The sequence below is a fragment of the Alnus glutinosa genome, chromosome 8, assembly GCF_958979055.1.
Source record: "Alnus glutinosa chromosome 8, dhAlnGlut1.1, whole genome shotgun sequence".
Lineage (NCBI taxonomy): Eukaryota > Viridiplantae > Streptophyta > Magnoliopsida > Fagales > Betulaceae > Alnus > Alnus glutinosa.
In genome coordinates, this window is record NC_084893.1 from 9,372,254 (window position 1) to 9,391,023 (window position 18,770).

Genomic DNA, 18,770 nt, shown 5'->3' on the forward strand with positions numbered 1-18,770 from the left:
TCTTCTCACAGATTTGGAGGTTCAAGAATGTCTAGAAGATCACCCGGGCAAAACCTGCGACTCAAATGATTAAAACTCAAACGAATACTTTTGATTACTGTGAACTCTATTTTTTGAAAATGAGTGATGAAAAACAAGATAATGAAAATGATGAGTTTATAAAAGCATGCATGTAAAAGTCAGTGCTATTAAATTGCATCGTACGATATGGTACACCGTAGCACTTGTACGTGCAGGATAAAGGCTATAGGCTTACTATTATATAAGTTGACCCGATAGTCAAAGAGATTTATTTTGATGTTTGGCTTTGGATCCAATGGTTATTTGTTACTAGCACACCATGTACGAATGGGGTCACTATTACGGCTCTACTAGTAGCATGGGCCACCCGAAGTCAAACTCGGTCGAGCTGTTAGTATAAGATAGTAGGCTACAACATCGAAGGCACCGATGTTATGCTATAGGTCTCTTGGGACAGCAACAACCTTGTCGAGAAAGTGTTAACATCCTAGGTAGATTGATGAGTGCAAAATATTGCATATTTAAACCCCTTAATTTACATTAGTTAATTCTTTAACTATATCTTAATCTAATATTTTGTGTTATATTTGTGTTTTTAGTGTTTTGTAGGTTGCTAAAGGAAAACGACAGCTTTAAGGTGAAAAATGAAAAGCTTGAAAGAAATCACACTTTAAGAAGACCTAGACGATGTGGTTATGTTTACCATATCAATGAAATGATTAAATCGGAATTTCTCTAATTAGAGTCAAAATCGGATTGGATTAAATTTCAAATTCTGCACATGTCATAGTATTTTAGCCATGACTTTCCGGTCAAGTATCGGATTAAGGTGAAACTAGTGGCCTTGGAAATCTAACTCAAAATACTACAAATCATTGTGAAATAAGATTTTCCTAATTCGGACGTCTACTATGCCAACAGTGTCCCGCAATATAAGAACGCAAATTTAGACGAATCCTATTCCAATTTGTACTAGGATTGCTTCCTAATTTGACTAGGAGATTGAAGTACGATTTTTCTTGGATCTCTAGAACTTCTAGGGTTTGTTTGCTCCCTACAAATAGACTACTAAGTCTCAAGAAAAGAGAGGAGGAGAGCTAGAGACCAAAAATATTTTCTCTTTTTAGTTTAGTTTTTCTTTAGGTGTAGGTTTTATGTCCATAATCATGTGTAGCTAATTTCTCAACTAAGGTTGAGAATGAAGCCTCATCGATAAAGAACAACAATACTTTCATGTAAGTCGTTATTATCCGATTTTATTTGGTTTAATTTTTTCAATGTTTTACTTCGTTTCAATGTGTGGAATGATTCTTTGATATCTTTTGTAATTCAAGGATACATTTGATGATTTGAGATAATTTCACATAATTGATTGCTTGATTTTTATGTATAAAACAATTTGATATCCCTTGTGATTTATTATACGGATACAATTGATGTTTTGATTTAAATTGGATATCTTGTTGTGATTTACGGATACACTTGATGATTTGATTTCAATTGGATTTCTTTCGTGATTTGTGTAAAAAATGGATACATGAGATGATTTTGATTAAATGTTTGAAGCATAGTAAAACATACCTAAGATTTTAATTGTGAGAATTTTGGATTAATATTGACGAACATGGAGTATGTTGTTATGATTCGGTGGGTATGGATTCCAAAACCTTGGTGTTTGTTTGTTTGTTTTTTTTTTTTTTTTTTTTTTAATTTATGTTTTCTTTTATTCACCAAAATCAAACCTTTTTTGGGAACTATGTTAAGATTTAATTAATTTAGACATATATTTATTTTCAAAAACACAATTCCCTGTGGGATCGACCTCGCACTTGCAATCCATTAACTATAAACGATTCGTACACTTGCGAGTTAATTAAAATTTGCACATCAAGTTTTTGGCGCCGTTGTTGATAAAGTGTTAACATCCTAGGTAGACCATATGGAATTGAAATATGATAGGATTCTCTTATTACAGCATATACTATATTATCTTGCATTCATGGTCATTTTGTCAAATGAGGAACTATAAATTTACATTGCTACATGTGATTTATATCTTAAACATATGAGTTCACCATATGATAACATGTGTATCATGCGTATTTATGTTCACTAAGTCGTAGACTTATGCTTGTATCTTGTGTACCTGTAAAACATATGTTGTTTTATAGTTAGCTACCTTTATATGTCAGATTTGAGATGGGCCTTGACGCGGATGCGGTTGTTTGACATTGTGATATCGATCTAGTTAATACTTGAGGAGTGATTGCTGGATTTTGTAAGCCGTTCATGGTAATTAGTACTTTTGATGATGTTGTAGGCTTATCATTTTAGGCTCGATTGTATATTAAGATTTAGTTTACATATTTTATATCGATGATATGTATAGCATGATTTCAATTAATATGATGACTCTTAATAGATTCTCTAGTTGTAATTATTAATGTTGGTAGAATATTTAATATTGTTTCCGCTGCGTAGTATTATCTTTTTGAGCAATAGATATCTCTGAGACTTATTTATTGTAGAATGAGACTAGGAGGCGAACCATAAAGTTAATTGCCAGTTAATTAATTTCTCTGGTCGTTACACATAGTTGCAACATAACTCTTCTTCATCATCAGAGTTTCTATCACGCTCCTCAATTGACAGGTTATCGTCAAAGAACATGCTTCCATCAAGTTGCCCATATAATTCGTCAATAGCTATTTTTGCATTATCTCTACATAACATAGTAGAGTCTTCAACAAGGGCAACATTAGCGGCCCCCCCCCGGCCCGCCCAACACATTCATGTTCCTAGTATACATCAACGTTGATTCCTTGCTCATTTTCTTCGTTATCTCCCTCTACTACTGTTAGAATATCTTATATGTTTCTATTGGTCAGCTTCTACACCATTTTCCAACAATCAACGAATTTGGGATCTTTGAAATAAAACACTTGCGTAACTTGGCATGCTAATATGAACGGGTCGGACTAATACCATTTACGAGAAGTATTCACAATCATAAAGCCTTGGTCCCTTTTTATTTCACTCGTAATCCAAGTATCCCAACAATCGCACTTAAATAGATACACAAGATTTGGGACAGGCTAACGTAACTCAAGAACATTCTTCAACTCACCACAATTCTTAATGATATATGTGTCGTGCTCACCTCGAACAAAAATACTATTGTTCTGGGTAATACGAGTTTATGCACATTCTTTTGTATTGAACCTAACCCCATTCACAATGCAGCCTCTATACGTTCTAACTTGATAATCATGTCCGCATGCAAGATCATATAATTGCTTTGGGACATGTTATCCATTATGCCCACCACTGTATATATAATCTCAAAACCAAGGCTCAAAATTGGCCTCATGCTTCTTCTCAATGTCATGACAGCCTTCTCATCTAATCATCTGACAGTGTTCACTGCATAGAAAAGCACAATTGTTAGTAATCATCTTGTATAATGAGTAAACATAAGGTAAATGTAAGAAACCCCCATTGCTACACTTACTCCAAGTAGGAAGACATTTCCTTACAGTTACTAAGCACATACCATTGAGCTCTTACAAAAACGTTCTCATCAAGTGTTACAAATTTTTCTGCACCCAACGGTCGAACTAGTTGAGAGAACACATCCAAGACTTGGTCAGTTTCATGCAAGAAGCCGCCAGCATTTCTCTCTTTATGGTTCCATCTTGTCTCTCCCACTAAGATACATGGAGCAAAAGGTCAAACTCTCATCAGGTAAATAGCACTCGGCAATTGAACCCTTCAGTTGTGCTTTGTTCCACATACCTCTTATATATACCAAGTTCAAACATTCAATCGTGGCAAGTTCTATAAAGCCTTCAATCATATCACGATCGATCAGACTAATGCACTAGGATCAATCAAATGTTCAATCTAACCTTCGATCATGTCAAGTTCGATTGATCCTTTGATCGTATCACGATCGATCAGACTAATGCATTAGGATCGATGATGTCTAATGGGAGGATGATTCAATCATATCACGATCGATCGGACTAATGCACTAGGATCAATAAAATGTTCAATCTAACCTTCAATCATGTCAAGTTCGATTGATCCTTTGATCGTATCACGATCGATCAGACTAATGCATTAGGATCGATGATGTCTAATGGGAGGATGATTAAGAAATTATTACAATGAATGATCTTGTGGAAGAAAGTAAATATGACATATCTGCAAAAGTGTATTTTGAAAAGCCATCAATTAGTTAGTGACTTATGTAATTTTTGTATTGAGCACCCCTATAGAATGTCTTCATCGTATCACAAGTGATATGACTAATGCACTAGGAATGATCGGACGTTCAATCGAACCATCAATCATGTCAAGTTCGATCAATCATTCGATCTTATCACTATCGATCAAATTAGTGCACAAGGATAATACGAAATCCATAGAGTTCGATTGATCATTTGATGGTATCGGGATCAATCGAATTGATCGAATGTTTGATCAATCCTATCACGATCGATCATAGTAATGCACTAGGATCGATCGGACTAATGAACTAGGATCGATCGAATGTTCGATCAACATTCAATTTTATCAAGTTTGATCAATCATTTGATCGTATCACGATTGATCAAACAAATGGGGTGTGTGTGTGTGTGTAATAAGAATAGAAAAATAGAAAATTTTATTAATAATATAAAAAAGAATTAATTTTTTCTATAGGTTTTAATTGTTTTAATTTTTAATAGGCTAATATGATTTTAATAGGCTATTATTTTAGTTTTAAAAAAAAAAAAAAAAAAAAAAATTTAGGGTCAAAAGCGTCAACCAAGATAGTCGACACTAGTGACCTCATATTCAGCGTCAACTTTTGACAGTCGACGCTGATGATAGGCCATTAACGTTGACACCAAAGTCGATTCTAATGCATTATTTATTATTATTATTATTATTATTATTATTATGGGTCAATAGCGTCAATCTAAATAATCGACGTTGTTGACCCCTTATCAACGTCGACTTTTGACTCCGACGCTAATGATAGTTCATTTGCATAGGAATGAATGTCAACACTAAAAAATGTCAATTTAGGGTCACCATCTTTTAATTTTTTTCAATATCAACCCTCCCGTTCAAATTCAACATTAAATTCTAATGGAAAAAGTAAAATCCCCAAAATACCCCTCCCTTCTAAAAAAATGGGAAAATGTGTCCCACCAGTGGGTCACTGATTTAACGTTGAATTTGGACAGGAAGGTTAGACATTGCAAGAAATTGAAAAATAGTAACCCTAAATTGACACTTTAAAATTTAATAGTTTGATTGCAGAAGTAATAAAAGATCAGGGGTAGAAAGTGTTCCTTAATTTCATACAAGAAATATAGGGACAGTTGCGATGAGGTGGCAGTAAGGGTGATTCCCTACTACATGCCCTTCCCGGTTCCTTGGCCAGGTGGTCGAGCTACTGGGCCCAGGTGGCTAGTGGTTTTAGGCCCAGCGGTTGGTCCTCAATGGGCCTAGTCAGCCCAGGTCTGATCGTGTAGATATTGGTACATCATATGCTTTAATCTTCAGAGGTTCACCTGATTATTATTTTGCATTGAACAGCAATGGTATGTGAAATATAGTAGAAAACGAGAGATGCAACGCACCACACCTGTTACAACTTTGAACTCTTCGGTTTTTATTCAAGTTGTTTGCTCTTAAGATGACGCTTTAAAAGCTCAAGTTTATTCTCAGCTTGCCTGGTTTTTCCAGTTTCTCAAACTTGCAAGGGGATGTCTTCAGTCTTCAGAAGTTCATAAGATGAGAAGTCCAATAAGTATCACAATGGATGCCATCCATATTCAACCTTAGAGAAAACGAAAGTGTTGTCAAGTAAAGCAAGTAACATATCAAAAGCTAAACATTCAAAAAGGTATGAGAGAGAGAGAGAGAGAGAGAGAGAGGAAATAAAAGGCCACCTTATATCGGCTTCAGAGCCTTTCAAAAATATTTGATGAACATAAAATAAACCTTCATTAAATTGATCTATCGTGAAGGATTTCAAAGACAGCGATGAATTGAGTGCACAGGAGGGAAATGTCTACAATTTTGTATATATAGATCCGCAGGTCCAACCATTCTCAACATTTTTGTTGTTCTACAGGCAGAAAATTTCTTCTAGGAAGCATTTTCAGTGATCTCTTAATATACATATCCTTGGATTAAGATTACTGTCAACCCCATCTTCGACGTACCTAGAGTATTTCCTTCCAGAACCGGATAGACCTATCAGTCCCAGAGGAAATGAAGGCTGCCTCTACTGGTGAGTGCTCAACCCAGCGGGGCGCACCGATATGATTGGACGGCCACCGTGCTACTTTCTCTGCTGTCAGAGCATCCCATACTACAATCTGCAGCCATCCCCAGAATCCTCAGTTGAAGTCCAGATTATTGAGCTAAAAGGACAAGAAGTTACACAAACCTCATTGCTTGGTTCATCTACGGATAGTACAAATTCTTCAGTGTCATTGAAAACAGCCTGCAAACAAAGATTCAAACATTTGATAGTATGATTACATGGTCCATAAAGATCATAGTACCAATATAGAACTTTCCTTTTCAACTAATAGTGAGGACCAAGTATTACTTGGATCTTAGAAAGGAAAATCCATCATCCATATAGGAACGTATATGCAAGAGGAAGGCCAAAAGAAAAAAGGGCATTAACTATTCAAAGCACTTTTACTACAGTAATTTTTTTTTTTTTTTGATGAGTCAAGAGCATTTTACTACTGTTTACAGCAACAATGCTGTAGGTTTGGCTCATCAATTGATTAAGCAGAATACCAACTGTACAGAGCATATGTAAGTTCAATTAAATCTATGAATTGTCCTTTTTACTCATAGATACAACCAAAGTTATAAATTATCCTTTTTCACTTGCAATAACCTATAATAGGACAGAATTTGGTAGCCACGAAAGCAACATAATTCTAGTTCTACACAGGGAAATTCACGTCCCACCTGAGTCTATAAACCACATTATTAACCAAATCCTCACTTCTAAGTTATAAAGTAGATTGTAAACAATAAACCACAATGGGGTTAAAAAAAATACTATCAGGACACATAGGAATATGTGTCAAATTTCTAAATCACTCTCTCATATATATGTTCATTCATAGATTTTGGAAGCTATGGGACCCTCTCTGAAGAAAACTCCTTACTTTGAGAAACCCTCCCCATTTTTTTTTTTGATAAGTAAGAAGAAAATTTTATTAGAAAAACACAATCAAGTATACAGGGGGTATACAAGAGAGACAATTAAGAAGAAGAAGAAGAAAGCAATACAAGGAAATCGTTATAACTAATCTCTAGAGGTGCTAAATGCGCAGCCGTCCAGGAGTACAAAGAATGGAGAAAAAAGGAAATGAGCTCCTCTATGGTTCTTTCTCTGTCCTCAAACTGTCTATCGTTGCGTTCCGTCCACAAGCACCACATAAGACAACAAGGAGCCATCTTCCACACGACCGCACTACGGGACCGTCCCCCCGACCACCAACATGCAAATAAGTCTATCACCCGAGAAGGCATCACCCAATGCAAACCGAACCGGCTAAGGATGACATACCAAAGAGCGCGTGCAACCTCGCAATGAAGAAGAAGATGATCCACAGTCTCCCCGGTCATTTTACACATGCAACATCTATCAATCACAATGACACGCTTCTTTCTGAGATTGTCCAAGGTGAGAATTTTCCCTAACGCTGCCGTCCAAGCGAAGAAGGCCACTTTCAATGGGGCCTTGGTCCGCCAAATACTTTTCCAGGGGAAAAAAGAAGCTTCTTTGCAGGCAAGAGCCTTATAGAATGATCTAACATCAAAAAACCCTTTGCGAGAGAGGGTCCACCAAAGCCTGTCCCCCCCATCTTGAGCCACCTTGGATGAATACAGTAAGGAGAAAAAGGAAGCCATAACGTCCACCTCCCAATCGTGAACATCACGGAAAAATCTGACATCCCACTGATAGGAGCCACTTACCACTACCAAATGGTCTTCTACCAAAGAATCCTTGACACAAGCTATATCATAAAGAACTGGAAAGGCTTCCTTGAGGGGCATCTCTCCACACCAAACATCATCCCAAAAACGAATCCTCGACCCATTGCCCAAGATAAGTCTGGTATATCTACAAAACAAGCTCCACCCCTTCCTTATGTTCTTCCAACTCCCCACACCGTGAGACCCAAGGGGATCTAAGGAACACCAACCAGCCCTAGTAGAGCCATACTTCGCATCCACCACGGATTTCCACAGGGCTTCTCTCTCATTTGCATAACGCCACAACCACTTCCCTAACAGCGCCTTGTTGAAAATTCTCAAATTTCTTATGCCCAAACCACCTTCAGAAATAGGATGACAAACCTTGGACCAACTGACCAAGTGGTATTTGAATTCGTCGCCTATGCCACCCCACAAAAAGTCACGATGCAGCTTCTCAATGCGACTAGCAACACTGGAGGGAATAGGGAATAGAGAGAGAAAATATGTAGGAAGGTTGGAGAGAGTACTCTTTATAAGGGTAACCCTACCCCCCTTCGACAAATACAACCGCTTCCAGCTAGCCAACCGCCTCTCAATCTTCCCTACAACTTCATCCCAACAAGACTTAGCCTTAAAAGGAGCTCCCAACGGAAGACCAAGATACTTTATAGGAAGAGAGGACACTCCACAACCCAATATGTTAGCCAGACCGTCCATATTATCCACCTCACCCACAGGAACCATCACAGATTTGGCCAGGTTAATCTTCAATCCTGACACAGCTTCAAAAGAAATAAGAAGCATACGAAGATAATGAAGATGATCAGAATTAGCCCCACAAAAGACTAAAGTATCGTCTGCGAACAATAGGTGAGAAATGTTAATAGCTTCCCTGTTGCCAGAACCCACAGAGAACCCTGAAAGGTAGCCCTTTTGAACAGTAGCGAAGAAGAACTTACTAAGAGCCTCCATCACAATGACGAACAATAGTGGTGACAGAGGATCACCCTGTCTAAGGCCACGAGAGCTACTGAAAAAACCGGTTGGGGAGCCATTCACCAGCACAGAGAATCGCACCGTAGATATACAGTGCGCTATCCAAGAGCACCATCTCTCCCCAAAGCCACATCTTCTCAACATATACAGTAAGAAATCCCAGTTAACGTGGTCGTAAGCCTTCTCAACATCCAGCTTACAAAGTAACCCTGGTTCGCCGGATTTGATTCGACTATCCAAGCACTCATTGGCAATAAGAACTGAATCAAGAATTTGCCTGCCTTTCACAAAAGCATTTTGAGGGGATGATATAATCTTCTCCACCACCTTTTTAAGTCTATTTGCAAGGATTTTAGCAATGATCTTGTACACACCACTAACAAGACTGATAGGACGAAAGTCCTTTAAATCCACAGCCCCAGATTTCTTCGGAATTAAGGCAATAAAAGTGGCGTTAACACTTTTAACAAACTTGCTTTGAGAGTGAAAGTCCCATAAAACCCTCATAAGATCTGTCTTGATCACATCCCAACAGTCTTGGAAAAACGCAAGAGAAAACCCATCTGGACCAGGTGCCTTATCTCGATTCATGCTTTTCACCACCTCTAAGACCTCCACCTCCTCGAAAGGAAGTTCTAGAGAAGAGGCCTCAGCTGCATCCAAGGTGTCGAAAGCAATATTATCCATTCTAGGTCTCCATGGGAAGGGTTCTGTAAAGAGAGACTCATAGAATTGAGCCACATGCTCTCTGATAACCTGCTGGTCGGATGAAACAGAGCCATTGATGGAGAGCGACTCTATGGAATTAGACCTCCTGTTCGAGTTAGCAATCCGGTGGAAGAATTTAGTGCATTTATCACCCTCTTTCAGCCACAGAACCCTAGACTTCTGTCTCCAACTAATCTCTTCCTGCAAGGTAGAGTTCTCCAGTTCTCTGATGACCGCACATTTCCTCTCCTTTTCTACAGAAGATAAACCTTGTTGTTCCTCCAACCTATCAAGAGTACATAACTCTTCCATGTGCAATTTTTTGCGAAACTCCACATTGCCAAACTCCTGATCATTCCATCTCTTGAGATCAACCTTTAAAGCCTTAAGCTTTTGAGTGAAGATGAAGCTAGGAGAACCCTGGAAGCGATAAGACTCCCACCAAATCCGAACCCTATCCACAAACCCTTCAGCCTTCAACCACATATTCTCAAACTTGAACGGTCTGGAACCCCATTGAATGCCACTACAATCCAGGAGGATAGGGAAATGATCAGAACACAATCTAGGAAGCCTTTTCTGAATAGACCCTGGAAACTTGACCTCCCAATCTGGAGAGACAAGAAATCTGTCAATACGAGACCAGGAGGGGTTCTCCTGATTATTGGACCACGTGAAAGTCCCTCCAGCGAGAGGAAAGTCCATGAGGCCCTGCTCGAAAATAAAGTCTGAGAACTCCATCATAGCAGCGGTAAGGCGACCTTCCCTAGACCTTTCAGCAGGAAAACGAATGACATTGAAATCACCCCCAATACACCAAGGCATCTCCCACCAAGAAGCAAGGCCAGCCAGCTCGTCCCAGAGCAACCTTCTAACAGAGTCAAGGTTAGGACCGTATACCCCCGCGAAGGCCCAAGTAAAGTCATCGGCAACACTCCTAAAAGAACAAGCGACAACAAACTCCCCCACATACACATCTAATTTCTCGACAACCCTTCTATCCCACATGATAAGAATACCACCAGAGGCCCCGCTTGAGGGTAAGTAACACCAATCAACGAAGTGACATCCCCAAAGGCGCCTCACTAAGCTGTTGGAGATGAACTCCAGTTTGGTTTCTTGCAAGCAAATAATGTCTGCCTTCCATTGTCTAATTAGGTTTTTAACTTTCAACCGCTTGCTACCCTCATTTAAGCCCCTGACATTCCACGAGAGAATTTTTGGCTTCATAAAATACCTCCAATCGCCCTCCCTTTACACCTACTCTGAGAGTTGCTTCCGCTTCTCGCATCATAATTAATAGAACAAGATAATCTATTAAGTTCTCTATTGAACTTGTTGCCCGCTTTCAGAGAAGAACCCGTCTCCTTCTTGTCATTTTCAGCAAGGATAGCCTCAAACACGGCTGAAAGCTGACCTTCATAGCCATCACACGTAACCCCCACCGACTGGCTATACTCCAGAACCGCCTTCAAGAAATCCATTGGAGATTTTTTACCGGAAAGACCCCTGAAATTATCACCCGGACAGCAGCACAAAGGAGCCGGCTCTTCCTCCGGGGGCTCAATAAGCTTCATTCCATTCATGGGCCCCAAACCGGAAGGGGAGAAGAGAGTAATAGAGGTATCTACAACTTCTAACTCCGAGGGATAAAAGCCCGAAGGCATCAAAGGATCCAACGAACTCCGACCAGCCCAAACAACCATCACTGAGTCTGAACCCATCCTAACTGTGGCAGGGACTTCCGGAATTTTAGGAACAACCTCCAACCTAGAACCGGGTAGCTCAGACCCATTAAGAACCAGCGGAGAAGTTAAACTTTCCAAGGCAGGGACAACATTCAGCCCTCCGACGCAGAGCAGAGCTGGGCATATGCCGGTGTCCACCACGTTGATGAGTGGCCCGGGACCTAACTCCAACAGCTTGGAGTAGCATGCTGGAGTTTGGATATCGAGAGGAGCAGAAACACCACCGTCAGTCTCTGTGCATCCCGCAGACTGAACCGCACTCCTGGCTATATCCTTTTCTTCCTTCTCTTCCCTTGTATCCGCATCTCTGATAACAGGACGAGACCCCCGCTCTGGCCTGGAGGCAGACTCGACGCATGTGATCTCCAAAGACGTGATCGTCGTAGAGGGAAGACAGAACCCGCCAGAAGTCGACGCTCCCTCCAAAACACTCTCTGGACCTCCGGAACCCGACACTGCCAGTGGTTCTGTTACTGTAGGCGTTACTATAGGCATAGCCCGATCAGCCGTTGAAACACTTGGGTTGGGCTTAGATTTCGGAACCCAACAAGTCCTCTGCTTTTTCTTCTTTCTGTTCTTTTTCCTCTTCCGCCTGTCACCATTGGGCTTGAAGCCCGGCCCAACCAACAACAGCCCTTCACGCACACTACACAGTGCTCGGTCCACCTCATTTTTCAACTTCTCCAGCTGGCTCTGCCAGAGCAGCAGGGAAGGTAGCGTGTCTTTCCCTCCAAACTTCTGAAATCCATCGCTTTTTTCACCAAAGGAGTAGGCTGACTTGCCTCGGAAAACAGCATGGGACTTTGCTTCCGAAATAGGAAAACTCCTGTCCCCCTGCATAGCGTCGAAGGCATAACGGTCATGATGGTCTTTACCCAAGAGGTGCTCCGTCTGACCCTTCTTCAACCCTTCCTCCTCCGGTCGGCGAGGACCTGTGCATAGCACTTCAGCGTAAGATGGTGCTTTGTCTGTGGTTGAACCAGTAGCATCATCAGTGCCAGCTCCATGATCGTGAACCCGCTCCATCGCAGGCGGAGTTCCAGTCCGAACCAGAACTTTCCCTGCTGAGTCTGAGAGGAAATCCCTGGTCTTACCCAGCTCAGCCAAGAAACTGCTCCATCCCCACCCATTCCGTCCTTCAGGAATGTAAATAATCCCTTTCAAACCTCCCAAGGCATAGGCTGCTACTTCGATAAAACTTCCAGCTGTGTTGCCTCCTCGCCTAACAATGAAGACCTTGGACCCCTCCCTGAAAGACCTTACAAAATCCGTCCCTGTAAACCTTAGCACACTCTCCAGGGTCGAGAGCAACCATCCGCAGCTCTGGGCACCAAGCAGTATGAGCCCTGAAAATCTCCTCCTCCTTTCCTCCACTCTTACCACCGAAGCACCTTCTATCACCGAGAAGACAAACGTTTTGGATTCCACATAGCACCACCCCTCCCCATTTTAACACTTCTTTTGGGGATTAAAGGGCAGAGGTTTTGTGCTAGCAATTATAACAGAGGAAACTCGCCAGATAGCCATGTAAATGCCATCCAACATGCATAGGAAATAGAAGTTAGCCACAAAGAGAGTCTTTTCCCCAGAGTCCTATAGAAGCCTCATAGACATATATCAGTAATTTCAAAGTAAATTATGTCATAACCCTGCTTTCGCACTTTTTGACATTGAGACCCAATTTTCAATTTAATGAAATTCAGACTCATGATTTGGTCATTTATAAATTGAGACCTCCGCTAGTGTTTTTCATCAAATTTTTTTTTTTTTTGGATAGGTAAGCAAAAAAATTTTATAAAAAGTGTAAAGGTGCCCCTAAATATACAAGAAGTATACAAAAATGACATCAAAACAGGGAGAAAAAAAAAAACAAAACAAAACAAAACAAAACAAAACAAAACAAAAAAAAAAACAAAACAAAACAAACAAAAAAAACCTGCATACCCCAAAAACAAAAGGAAACCCAAGCACACCCTAATAGGATCCAGCCCACAAATCACTCAACAATACATCACAGCAAGGGCCCTCTTCTCAAATCTTTTAATTTAAGGGGTATTGTTATATTTTCATATTGTTTCTGCTATTTATTGGCGAAAAACACTAACGAATGTCTCAACTTATTGTTTCTGAAGCGAGTATTGATTTCATTAAATTGGAAACCGGAGTCCTAATGTCAAAAAACACAAATGTATGAAGGGGTGGTAACATAATTTCCCTAAATTCAATAATTAAAAAATCCAAACACACATCAGTGCCAAAGATGCTCAAACCACAAACCCTTCAAATAAGGCCTTTTGTGCATACCTGGCACCGCAACTGTGTATGTGTAGCTCCAAGATATTGTTTGACCAATCTTCCAGTGCCAACTTCCCAAAGCTTCACAGTCGAATCCTTCCCACAAGAGAGAACAAACCTAGAGAGGTAACATTTAAGTCATATTACAAAAGCTAGTACACAACATTTGTGAAATCCAATCTTAATGTATTTAACAAGTTGGTACAAAGGCAGTAATGTCCATCCATTAATAGAATGCATTGAAAACACTATTAAATCATCCATTAGATTCATTAGTATCACTGCATTGTCTTATTGACAGCACTCTTTACCCCAAATCTCTTCCTCATTCCAGTTCCAGCGCATCCAAAGCCGCATATTCCAGAAGAGCATGTATTCGGATCATATCATTAGTTGTGTCATTCACAATTCATGGAACAGCTTGCTTGCACTAATATAATTTCTCATTAGACAATCACCTCACTTTCTACACACACATTCACAACTCAGAGCCATTCCATGACCTATACCTTTGATCCTTTGTAAAATTTGCACTAGTTGCCTCAGCCACTCCATGTGCACCAACTATGGAGCGCACACAATTGGCAGTTACCCCATCCCATAACCGAACAGCACCATCTTTAGATGCTGTAACATACATGCCACCTGTAGATGAATTCCTGACCTGCATGACCAAATACATGGAATTGATTGCTTTAATGACCTTGACTTTATCTGTGAAATGTGGAAATATGATCCCTCCAAGTGTGAAAAAGAATGGGAGTAGACCATGCCTGATTTATGGCTCCATTAGCACCAATTTCTGGCACATTCGCAGATAGATAACACTGAAAGGTATTGACATCGTACAAGTGTGGGATTGGATGATCAGTTCCTGTGATTGTTTTTTTTCGCCCAACAAATTAAGGTGACGCATGATCAGAATTCTAGTAATAGTGCTAAATTCCATTCACATATATCCTACAAAGAAGTTGTACTACGTTCTGTGTAGATAAAGCTTAATCTATACAGAAATTCATTAAAACTTTATGACAGCATCAAGAATTTTTGTGTAGTCTACCATTATAGTTCATCATAAATCAGCTCAACTGCACATGCTTTTTCTCAACATTTCAATAAAGCTCCAATTAACATATGGCATAAATATCACATAGGTCCAAAAAAGATGTACTTGCCACCTATATATTTAGGGATGAAAAATGTAAAGACCATTATTACCTGCTAAAAGAAAATCTCCAGAAGGATGAAAAGATACAGAACGCACATTGTGTGTATCCTGCAATGTTACAAAAATAAAAATTATCAAGAGAATCCTAATATATACTTATATAATAAATTCCGTTGCCAAGTTCAGAATCATGCTTCTATAAAATTACAAGTAAGACCTGTATAACTCTGAATGCTCTCTTTGCAGTCATTTTGGAAAAATCAAAGAACCTGGAAAAGTAACAGCGAGTGATGCATAACAAATTCCAAATCAACTACTGTTTTTTGAAAAACAAAGATTGTAGTGTTTAAGGAGCTTATCAACAGATCTGAAAGGAGAGAGGAAATGAATTATAGATAAAATTGCGAAAGCAGTATCAATGAATCAAGACTAAATGAAATATATGATGTTGGAGAGAGAAAATGAAGTCAGCCTCAGATATGATTAAACTAAAGAATTTCATACTTGATAGTGTGATCTTTGGCGCCAGATATCAGAACAGTATTTTGAGGATGGAAATCCAAATCATTTATTGGCTGCAATTGTATTAGAAAAGCATTAGACAACATATGGGTAGATACAGAGACATCCTCTGATCATTTTCCAACAAAAAAGAAAAGGGCAAAATGAGTTCATTGAAGTTTATAAAAAATTATTAGAACAAAATTGATCCAATCATTAAAATTCCAAGACTTTACTGTGCCAATCTCAACTAAACCTAATTCCCATCTTTCAGAAATTATGCACAGATAAGAATCTGATAAATTCTGGATATATGATGTTTTTGTGAAGGGCAATCTTATTAAAAAGTACCAATAAACACCAAACAAAATGCTTTTTGAACCATTTCACACAGCCATTGCTACTATGCAACAGCTTCGTAACCAAGATTGATTTACTTGTATATGGTCATAAAACGTCCGAATGACAGGTCGCACATGACCATCTCTTGCATCTGGTAGCAGCATTTGCTTAATTTTTGCAACCTGTAAGATAAAATGGCAAACTGTGAGTAAAAGCTCAAGGAGAAGAAGAGCCGATCAAATGGCTAAAGAATCAACACCTCAAACAGCTTTATGGATGTGTCTGCACTTCCGGTGGCAACAAACCTCCCATCAGGACTAAATCTTGCACATCTGGCTACATTCTAAAAAATTTAGCCCATCAGTCCAAATGAGATACTCAGAAGCAATTAATTTATAGTGTACTCAGATCACCAAATGAAAGCAGAGAATTGTACATTAATCTAATGTATACCTTGTGCTCTGAAAGATGCCGTGTCTCATGCTTTGGAAAACTTTTTGATGACCCTTTTGTATCCTGCACAGCACTGGTTTGATAAAGAGATGCATCATCAGGTTTTTTTTCTTTAACAAGGATAAATTCAACAAAATATTGCAAATATGTCAATTTAGGGGTTACTGTTGCTGTATGTCACCCTATGCCGCCCCAACTATTTACTTTAGAACAGGTAAAATCAGAAGTTTCTATTAGATTTTCCTTTAAAATCAATCACATGATATCTACTTATTCTCTAAAACATTAGTGCCCCATGTCCCCTAAACCCATGCAATAACATTTAAGCATATTAAGCAAAGCAGGAACAACAGCTGGCCCAAATCATATGGGATGCATTATTGAATTAGCAAGAAACATAAATTAAAACCTAATAATAGTTTATACAGCCCTTGGGCTTTAAATCAAGTGGGAACAAGTGAGGTGAGGTTGGGGTAGGTCTTATGTTCAAAACTTGCCAAGCAATAAAGAAATGATGGGTTAAGCAGACAGGAGTATGCATCACTTATTGTTAGTCAACCATAAAAATTAAAAAATTAAAAATTAAAAATTAAAAAAAAAAAAAAATTGAGGAATCATTACTTGGAAATTTTAAACATTTTTCAAAGGGAATGATATTCCTGACTACAAAATTCCGACTTTTTCTATTTATAGAAAATATCCATTCCTCCCACAATCTTTAATACCCTGCTTTCCAAAAGAGAGACAAGTGCAACTAAACTTGGTTTTCAGCATAGGAGATAGGATCCAAGTCTGGAAATCCTCTCAGGAGAGGAGGGGGAAGGCTATTTTAAACGGGCATAAAGATTTGAACTCCTAAACAACAATGAAAATGCAGATATTCATTTTTATTTTTAACCCCTTTGTGGTAAAGTGGTAAAAAGCCCACAGCCAGATGACATTATAAAATCCATGTTATTCACAGTGGAAAACAACAGTGCATAATAAAAGAAATTAGTCAGATTGACAAAGAAAGTCATTCAAAACAAAGTGATTGCCTGAAATCAACAGCAGCAGCACGAGGAGCAGGGATTGAGCCATATGATGCAGGTAATGAAGTACCCAAATCAAACAATGCAGATGATGTAACCCCTCTTAACATCTCATCTTTCTCCACTGCAAGACCCTGTTATATCACCTCAGAGCCAAAAGGGAAAAAGCCTTCTTTCCATTGTTTATCCAACAATCAACTAAGAATTAAACGAGGGGACAAAAGACTCAGAAAGCAAATAAGAACCTTAGCAAACAGCTCCAGAAGCTTATTAGGTGGGGCTTCAACATTCAACGGTGTCATAGTTGCTGAAGCAACTGCACTTGCAGCCTAGAAAAGAATAGGAACCACAAAAGTTAAAACCATAACAACATTCAAAACTATTACGTTTACCAAACATAAGAAAATAGAAAATCATTCAAGCCCTTATACTGTTTGGTCACCGAAAAAGTGGCAGAAAATAAAAAGAGCATTTCGTGGATTTCTCACCATTAGAAAACCAATATTATTCTAAAACTCCACTATTTTCCTTAAATGAAGTGAGTAGTCTTTCATTCCTTAGCAACTACAGTTTCTATTTCAACTTTACCTTGCTAATCCCAGAAACCAAAATAAAAAGAAGAAAAGAACAAAGAAAATTCAAGTTCACTGAGCTAAACACTTGTACAAGCCCAGCTGATTCAAATTTATTTTCAATCAAGCAGGCCTATTAAAATTACAAAAGTCCAAATTTACATTTCTTTCTTTTCTTTTCTTTTCCCACATTTTCCAGCAACCAAACAAGCTATGCTCTGTATTTTCCCAATTCTCGATTCTTCAGGAACTAAAACATACAAAATAGGGTTGATAACCGATAACGTACTTTCTTACACAATCCCACATTTTCTGAGAAACCAAACGATATATAAATATATTTACAGAAGTGCTTGCCTGATTGAGATTGTTGTCACGAAGATGAGCAACGATGAGAGAATTGAGGTGCCTGTACAGCTTCCCATCTTGCAGAGTCTGCTCCACGCTGTTCTCCATTTCCAATCAAAACCCTTAACCTCTTCACCTAAAACCCTCTCAATACCATGCCTATTTTTTGCTTTTGGATTGCCGTTTGGCCTTCCGAACACCGTCGTTTTGCTCCATAAACTAGTCTAGACAAGCATATTGAGGATATTAGGCGCTGATTCCGAGTTAACATCCTTTTTTGGTAACGAGTTTGATATTTTTTGTTACGAAAGGAGTTTCTCACGTCCATAGTTAGATTCGTTACATTCACCTTTTTTATCCTTTTTTTTTTTTCTCTCTCTTTTTTGGGAAAAAAATGCTTAATGCTGTAAAATAAAGAAAATAACAAGACAAGATAAAGAAATTAAAATATGTGAAACTAGTTTTCAGAAACTATGTACGATTCTTCTATATTATTGTGTGTTTTATATATTACTTAATATTCATTTTTATAGACATAGAATTATAATGGGAGGTCAAAGAATAGGAAAAAGTA

General features: G+C 38.8%; 1 protein-coding gene across 3 annotated transcripts; it reads right to left on the reverse strand.

The window, feature by feature from the left end:
• Positions 1 to 5,054: 5,054 nt before the first annotated feature.
• LOC133876522 (cleavage stimulation factor subunit 50) lies at positions 5,055 to 18,508 on the reverse strand. Of its 3 annotated transcripts, XM_062314809.1 has the most exons (15): positions 18,206 to 18,508; positions 17,522 to 17,605; positions 17,283 to 17,410; positions 16,246 to 16,318; positions 16,052 to 16,135; positions 15,888 to 15,974; positions 15,454 to 15,524; positions 15,167 to 15,218; positions 15,000 to 15,057; positions 14,555 to 14,655; positions 14,291 to 14,445; positions 13,791 to 13,899; positions 6,473 to 6,529; positions 6,246 to 6,401; positions 5,055 to 5,857 (listed from the first exon to the last, which is right to left on the reverse strand). In XM_062314809.1, the coding sequence occupies exons 1-14, from the start codon at positions 18,302 to 18,304 to the stop codon at positions 6,246 to 6,248; spliced, it is 1,314 nt and encodes a 437-aa protein (XP_062170793.1). In that variant the 5' UTR covers positions 18,305 to 18,508; the 3' UTR covers positions 5,055 to 5,857. The 3 variants fall into 3 exon arrangements, with proteins under 3 accessions (XP_062170793.1, XP_062170792.1, XP_062170794.1); XM_062314808.1 differs by lacking the exon at positions 5,055 to 5,857 and having other exon boundaries at positions 5,950 to 6,401; XM_062314810.1 differs by lacking the exon at positions 5,055 to 5,857 and having other exon boundaries at positions 5,950 to 6,401; positions 17,283 to 17,400; positions 18,206 to 18,233.
• Positions 18,509 to 18,770: the final 262 nt, after the last annotated feature.

Excerpts from the sequence above, each read along its gene's own strand:
- LOC133876522 (XM_062314809.1), bottom strand. The coding sequence starts at position 18,304 with ATGGAGAACAGCGTGGAGCAGACTCTGCAAGATGGGAAGCTGTACAGG. Across the intron at positions 15,219-15,453 it reads GCCAAAGATCACACTATCAA|GTTCTTTGATTTTTCCAAAA; the intron begins GTATGAAATTCT and ends TTACTTTTCCAG. Across the intron at positions 6,402-6,472 it reads TAGATGAACCAAGCAATGAG|ATTGTAGTATGGGATGCTCT; the intron begins GTTTGTGTAACT and ends GGATGGCTGCAG.